An 8,148-nucleotide genomic window follows, 5' to 3' on the forward strand; every position below is an offset into this window, starting at 1 on the left:
ATAAGGAAGACCAAAGAAGAATTGATAAATTTGGGTTATGGTGTTGGAGAAGAATATTAGAAGTACCATGGACTGCCTGAAGAACAAATCAATTTTTGTTGGAAGAAGTACAGTCAGAGTGCTCCTTAGAAGTCAGTATGGCAAGACTTAAGTTTCATGAGGGACAAGTCTGTTGAGGAGATCATGCTTCGTAAAGTGGAGGATCATTGAAAAAGAGGAAGACCCACAACAAGATAGTTTGGCACAGTGGCAGCAGCAATGGACTCAAGGATAACAGTGATTTTCTGGTTAACACAGGACCGGGTCAGAACAGACTTTATGGTACCTAACAACAACAACATTAAAATAAATAGGTGATAAAGGTAAACATATTTTCAGTTAATGCTTGCTCTGTGAAAGCCATTTAATGGTTTATGTTATTCTGTTTGTACAGTTTAAGTATTGTCTGGTTAACTGCTGAGAGCTTCTACTAGCATTGCTATATACTAAAAAATTAAATAACATAAAAGGAGAAAAACTGGGATCACTGATAGACACTTGGGAATTTAGTGAAGTCCATGAGGGGATTCTATCTGGAATGCTTTATTTCCATGGCAGTAGTGATTTGGTTGGTTGATCTTTTGTATAATGACTGCTGCTGGTTGTTGGTGTCCTTGGCTGCTTCACTTTATGTCTTTACTAAGCAAAGGACAAGAGTGGGTTGGTTTTGTATGTTGTAGAAAAAGGTTTAATTACTAGAGGCATTAGGACTTATTTTGGAGGATCCCATTACATAGATCATTGGCAAAAAGGAAATGACCATTTACTGGATGCTTGTTCCATGTCAAACCCACTACCATTGGGTAGATTCTGACTTAACAGTGGCCCTATACAGGGTTTCTGAGACAGTGAAGCTTTCTGGGAGCAGAAGCCTCCTCTTCTGTGCAGTGGCTGGTGGGTTTGACAGCTGACCTTGCAGTTAGCATCCCAGCGCTTACCCACAGCTCTATGTCAGGCACTGTGGATGTAATACTTGGTATCTTACTTAATGTTCGTACTTTGTGAGAAGGAGTTTGAATAACTTATCCAAGGTCATGTTATTAGTTAGCATTAAAGCTATTCAGTATTTCTGATCAGAGCCTAGATTGAGACTTCAGTATGCTCTGAAGACTTAAGTTCTTTGCTTGAAAAATATGAAGTGCAGCAATATTATTCCTCATTTATTATGTTCTTAGATTTAAGAACATTTTAAAAGCCCAATTTTGTTTTGTTTTGTTTTGTTTTTTTCTATTTGTTCTAACCTAGAATGTCTTATTCTTGGGCTGTAGCAGTGGACAATTTAAGAAGAAGTGTACCCACTCTTGAGGGACTGTGAGTTGTATTGCTGCCTTAAAAAGTATAATTTCCCTGAAACAAATTTTTTGAGTTAACTAATCTGATAAACCTGCATGTAAAAATGACACTTAATTTGCTTAGTATGTTGGCCTCAACATCTCCCACCTGATTATACGTTTCTTTTCCTCCACCTCAGCTTCTCTACTACCCCACTTACTTCTAATCCTTTGCTTCTACCTGATTCTGGCCTAATAGCAGCCAGTGCTATGGAGTTGGCTGACTTATCTGTAGATACTAGCTTCTAATGTCCATTTTCTAGGAATACATAACAAAACTTTGAAACAAACTGAATGTAAATATTAAGGTCTGCTATCTTTTGTTTTTATAAATACTGACTTAGAGGGAAACCGAAGGGGATTGTGTCATACAGAGCCTTTATAAGTTGTTTACAGAAGAAATTGAAAAGGATAAAATAAGAAATCAGTTATCCATATAATACCAGTGCTTGTAAGCATGTTTAATAACTGTCATTATTTTGAAAAGCTGTATTTTATTAAGGGTTCATTTTAACTTCTTAGTTGGAGTTAATTTACTGGTTAAAAAAAAAATCAGGTTTTCTGTGACGCCATTATTTTAAGATATACCTTACAAAATAGACCTTTTTTTTTTTTTTTTTACATGTTTCAGAAGTTCTTTGAATCATTACAAATCATTTATACAGTCATGTAGATAAAAAAAAAAAAAACGCGTCATTTTTTTTGGTGTCAGAAAACTCAGTTGATTTCATACTTATGAAATATGACAAATGAAGGACTAGCTACCAAAACTGAAACTCACCTACAAGAAGTACCTTCTTTTGGATTCTAAAGTGTGACTCTGTATGTGTTCGATTCCACAAAAGCAGAAGCAGTAGTGCTGGCTAAAAGTTTGCCAGAAGACCGTGCTTCAAATGTTCAAGTGTTGACAGAAAGGACTGTATTGATCAGAGAGGCATGTAGAAGTGTTTTTTGTTTTTGTCTTTGTTTTTTAACTTTTTCACTTAATATTGGAATTAGCATCCTGATGTGTTGCCTGCTAAGTTAGGTGTGTCTCAGCAAGCTCATTTACTTAAATTTCCTCAGTTTGTCTTTGTATTGAAAACAGTAAGCACTGTGAACCTAGTTTTCTATTCTCAATTCCCAGGGCTTCCTACTATGAGATTTCAGTTGATGATGGTCCATGGGAGAAACAGAAGAGTTCAGGACTCAATCTGTGTACTGGAACAGGATCAAAGGCTTGGTAAGAAACTTGGGGTGTTGCTTATCAACTTTTGTGAAATGTTCAGTAATGTGATTCACCCAGTATCTCGTACTGGTGCATGTCAAATGTACTGGTGCTACATCTAACACACAAGGAGTAACCTGGTGCTGTTTTGTGGTTTGTCTCAGTTTCTGTTTCTTTCACTGGTTGGGTCTAAGAGTCCTGCTTTGACTTTTGGAGTCTAGGTGCAGTCTAGATGTGGTCATTACGCGGTAAGTATTGAGTTTAATCAAGAAATAAAATGAAACATGGTTTGGGAGACTACATAAACATTTTTTAAGTGAATATTTTAAATGGTAATATATACAGAATACAATATAAACAATATGCTGGTGATTTGGCTTAACTGGATATAGCCCGAGACTTCCTGTATCCTACTGACCCTGTAACCTCTCCCTGCCCTGTCTCTTCTTGTACATACATGCAGATATCTTTGCTCCTGACCACAAACTCATACTCTGAAGGCACCTGCTAGATGGAATGTTATTAGCACTTCAAACTCAACAAATTCAGAAAAAAGTTTATTGTCTTCAGTTTTTCTTCCTGTGTTCCCTGTATTACTATTTACCCTGATTCTGTGCTCTAGATCAGAGGTGGGGAACATCAACCCTCAGGCCATATAAGGCCTGTAAAATTATTTGGTCAGGCTCTGCCAAGGCAACCACAGTTCCAGCCATCACCTTGTTGTTAAGTGCTGTCAAGTTGTTTCTGACTCATAGTGACTCTACATAGGGCTTCCGGGGAGCAGCTGGTGAGTTTGAACTGCCGATCTTGCAGTTCAAATGGTTTTGCAGTCTGATGCATTAACCCACAGCACCACACCAGGATTCCAGCCATCACCTTAGGGATGAGTTAATTGTTTGACCAAATGTAGCAGGCTAATTTTTAAGTTAAATAATTTTGTATAGCTTTTGGTTGATAATATAAATTTTGGCAGAAAAAAGGTTCCGTACCTCTACTCTAGGGAGCCTTGGTAGCATAGTAGTTACGGGTCAGGCTGCGAACCACAAGGTCAACAGTCGGCAGTTTGAAACTGCTAGTGGTTCCATGGGAGAAAGATGAGGCGTTCTGCTCCCGTAAAGATTTATAGCCTTGGAAACCCTGTGCAGGGTCACTATGAGTCGGGACCATCTCCACGGTACTTAACAACGAACAACAGCCTCTACTCTGGTAGTGTAGTGGTTACGATTCAGGCTGCAAACCACAAGGTCAGCAGTTTAAAACTACCAGCTGCTCCATGGGAGAAAGATGAGACTTTCTGCTCCCATAAAGATTTACAGTCTTATAAACCCTGTACATGGTCGTTATGAGTCAAACTGACTCCACGGCACATAACCACCACCAACTCTGCTCTAGAGGAAAACATGGCTCCTCAAAACCTTGCTCTACTGTTACATCTCCCATTGTGACCTCCACACATACTCGCCTTTCAACCCTGCTGATTGCATTCTGAGGTCTGTGCTCTCGTTTCCAGTTTCCTGCTGCTGCTTTGGTCCAGGCCCCAATGTTAGTGAATGTTTGCTGGGCAAATGTTGCAAAAATGTGGATAAATGTGGCTACATTTTATCTCTGCTTTAATAGTTTAATTGACCCGTGCCTACTTCAGGTTGCTCAGCCTGCCATACAAGGCCCATTATAATATGACCTAAGCCACCTTACCAAGGAGCCCAGGTAGTATATGGATTGCGAGTTGCTCTGCTAACCACAAGGTCAGCAGTTTAAATCTACCAGCCTCTCCTCGGGAGAAAGATGAGACTTTCTGCTCCAATAAGATTTACGGCCTTGTAAACCCTAAACCAGGCTGCTGTGAGTCAAAAACTTCTCCACAACACACCACCACCACCACCAAGCACCCTTACCAGCCTTATTCTTCCTTGTGAGCAGAATGGAAGTACTGTAGGCATTCTGCAGGGCTCTGCTTACATCTTGTGCTCACTAGGCTTTGTGCGATTTCTTCCTGCTTTTTAAATGCCTAAGCACTCTCTAATTTCTACCCACTGACTGAAAAATCCAGTCTTCAAATGTCCTTCGCTTTAGGAAATCTTTGCTAGGATGTGGTTCTTTTCACAACCATAAGCGTGATTAATGCCTTTTCTGTCCTTTCCAGCACGTTTCCTCCTAATACTGTTAATAGTACTTAACCACATTATTGTCTACAGATCCAGGAAGTCTGAGCAAATTGAATGGCTTGGGATGGTGATTAGTGCCTTTGTTTCCTTGCCTAATTGTTTTCTATGCATAGCATAGTACCTAATACATAGTTACTCAAATATTTTGAATAAATGATTGTTGTTGTGTGCCGTGGAGTCAGTTCTCACTCATAGTGACTCTGTAAATGATTATATGCTTACAAATACAACTAAAATAGAGCTTATAAAACTAAATTATACATTTGGAAAATTGAATGTACTTTAAAAACAATGTAATGTGCTTTTTAGTTTGCTAGTTATAGATTGTTGATGTTGTTGTTGTGATGTGCCGTGGAGTCGGTTCCATCTCATAGAGACCCTGTATAGGGTATCCGAGGCTATAAATCTTTACAGGAGCAGAAAGCCTCATCCTTCTCGCGCAGAACAGCTGATAGTTTCTAACTGCTGACCTTAAGGTTCGCAGCCCAATTTGTAACCACTATGCTACCAGAGCTCCTTAGTTATAGACTGTTGTTGTGAAGTGTCATCGAGTTAGTTCCAACCCATAGCGACCCTGTATAGGGTTTCCAAGCCAAGGAGCAGCTGGTAAGCTTGAACTACTGACCTTGCAGTTCAAACGGCTTTGCAGTCTGGCACATTTACCCACAGTGCCACACCAGGACTCCAGTTATAAATTAGTGCTATTTAAAACCTTCTTGTTGGGTAAATTTTAAATACATGCAAGAATACACAAAATAGTATAATAAATCCCATGTCCCATTATTTAATTATAATAATTAGCTCCACTAATTATTACTTAACTTCACAAAATGTTAGGCTCACTAATTCTTGACTCCTGTCCAATTTTGTTTCCTCTGTGCCCATCCTTGGGGAGTCCTGGTGTGGTGCTGTAGAATAAGCACTGCACTGCAACTGCAAAGTTGGCAGTTCAAGCTCACCAGCTGCTCCTCAGAAACCCTATACAGGGTTGCTATGAGTTGGAACTAACACAATTGCACTTAACAAAAAGAACAGTTTCCCTTTTCCAGCTCCTTTCTTTCTGTACTATCTTTTTTAAAATTAAACTTCAATTTTTACAGCAGTTTGGTTGTTGTTGTCAGGTGCCATCCAGTTGGTTCCGACAAATAACAACTCTGTGCACAACAGAACAAAACTGCCAGATCCTGTGCCATCCTCACCGCTGTTACTGCCACTGGGCCAGTCCATCTCGTTGGGGGTCTACCTCTTTTTCGCTGACCCTCCACTTTACCAAGCAGCATGTCCTTCTCCAGGGACTCATCCCTCCTGAAGTCTGAGAGACAAAGTCTGGCCATCCGGGCTTCTAAATACAACTAAAATGGAGCATTCTGGCTGTACATCTTTCAGCACAGATTGGTTTGTTCTCCTGGAAGTCCCTAGTACGTTTAATATTTTTCTCCAACAGCAAAACTCACATGCATCAATTCTTCTGTGGTGTTCCTTATTCCACATGCATATGAGGCTTGTGCACCTAGTCCTCAAGTTGACATTTGTGCTTTCAAATACTTCAAGGAGGTCTTGTACAACAGGTTTGCCTATTGTAGTACGTCATTTGACTTCCTGATTGTTGCTTCCCTTAGTGTTGATTGTGGATCCAAGCAAAATGAAGGCTGACAACTAATATTTTCTACATTTATCATGTGGTTATTTATTGATCCAATGGTGAGGTTTTTTTGTTTTCTTTACATTGAGGTGCAATCCATACTGAAGGCCTTGTTTTGTCAGCCCACCGTCTCTTCCCACAGATATAGGCAATTTGATTCCTATGTATTACATCTGTTGAAGTCCATATGTTGTCTTTTATGTTGTTTAAAAAAGGTATTTGCAATGAATGAATCACCGGTCTTCAAAATTCTATCATGCAGTCTTCAGCATCATTTCTGTCACCCTAGCCATACTTTGCAGCTCATTCTTTCTCTTTGTTTCCAACTTGTGCATTCCAATCGTCAGTAACTATCAAGACGTCTTGATTGCATATTTGATCAGTTTCACACTGAAAAAGTTGGTAGAATTCTTCAGCTTCATTATCACTGGCTTTTGTGGTTGCTGCACAAATTTGAATAATAGTTGTATTAACTGATCTTCCTTGTAGGCATATGGATATCATCCTATCACAGACAGCATTGTACTTCAAGATGGAGCTTGAATGTATGACAAACAGTTTTAGGTTTATAGAATAATTGTGCAGAAAGTGCACAGAGTTAAGTACACCCTCTCTTCCCCTGCACAGTTTATTAACATCTTTCAATCATGAGGTACATTTGTTAACAAAATTGATGAAGGAATATTGATACATTATTATTAACTCAAGTCCATACTGTACTTTAGGGTTCTAATGTATTTTGACAACTCCCCCCCCGCCCCCGAAACATTTCAGCTTCATACAGAATCATTTCACTGCCCCTAGAATGTTCTGTACTTTGCCTGTCCATCCCTTCTCTCCTCTTGCTTAGGTCCTGGGAGCTACTAATCACTTTACTATCTCTGTAGTCTTGCCTGCAGCTTTTGCAGACTGGCATATTAACACTTAATAATATGCATTAAAGTTACTGCATATCTTTTAATAGCTTGATGTTGTTGTTGTTGTTAAGTGCTGTCGAGTTGACTCCGACCCATAGCAACCCTGTATAGGGTTTCCAGGGAGCAGCTGGTGAGCTTGATCACCAACCTTGCAGTTCAAACGACTTTGCAGTGTGACGCATTAGCCCACAGCGCCACACCAGGAATTTCTTTTTATTTTTGAATAATACTTCGTTGTATGGAGTCCTGGTGTGGTGCTATAGGACAAGCACTGGACTGCTAATCACATGGTTGGTGATTCAAACCCACCAGCCACTCCTTGGAAACCTTACACAGGGTTACTATGAGTCGGCACTTAATAACACCATGGAGGTGTTACCACAGTTAGTTTTTCCATTTACTCATTAAAGTATATTTTGGTTGCTTCTAACTTTTTTTTTTACAATTATGAATTAAGCTACTATAAACGTTTGTGTGCAGGTTGTTGTGTAGACATAAGTTTTCAACTTATTTGGGGAAAGACCAAGGAAAACAATTGCTGGACTGTATGGTAAGTCTGTGTTTGGCTATGTAAGAAAGCTATCAAACTATCTTCCAAAGTGACTGTACCATTTTACTCTCTCATCAACAATGAATGAAACTTCCTGATGCTCTACATACATCCTTGCCATCATTTCATGTTGCCAGTGTTTTCCATTTTAGCTGTTATAATAGTATGCAGTCCTGGCGTGGCTCTGTAGGATAAGCACTGAACCACAGGGTTGGCAGTTCAGAACCCCCAGCCACTCCTTGGGAAACCTGTGTCAGAACCAACTGGATGACACTTAACAGCAACAACAATAGTATG

The 8,148-nt window shown here is 39.6% G+C and overlaps 1 protein-coding gene across 1 annotated transcript in view; it reads left to right on the forward strand.

Annotated features, from left to right (window-relative positions):
- The window catches only part of NADK2 (NAD kinase 2, mitochondrial), a 108,548-nt gene that overhangs the window by 83,819 nt on the left and 16,581 nt on the right, over positions 1 to 8,148 (forward strand). Inside the window, exon 5 of the mRNA XM_006876551.1 lies at positions 2,497 to 2,592. Within this exon, the coding sequence (XP_006876613.1) occupies positions 2,497 to 2,592 (96 nt within the window). The remainder of the gene's footprint in view (positions 1 to 2,496; positions 2,593 to 8,148) is intronic.

Source organism: Chrysochloris asiatica, unplaced genomic scaffold (assembly GCF_000296735.1).
Source record: "Chrysochloris asiatica unplaced genomic scaffold, ChrAsi1.0 scaffold00390, whole genome shotgun sequence".
NCBI classification, from domain to species: domain Eukaryota; kingdom Metazoa; phylum Chordata; class Mammalia; order Afrosoricida; family Chrysochloridae; genus Chrysochloris; species Chrysochloris asiatica.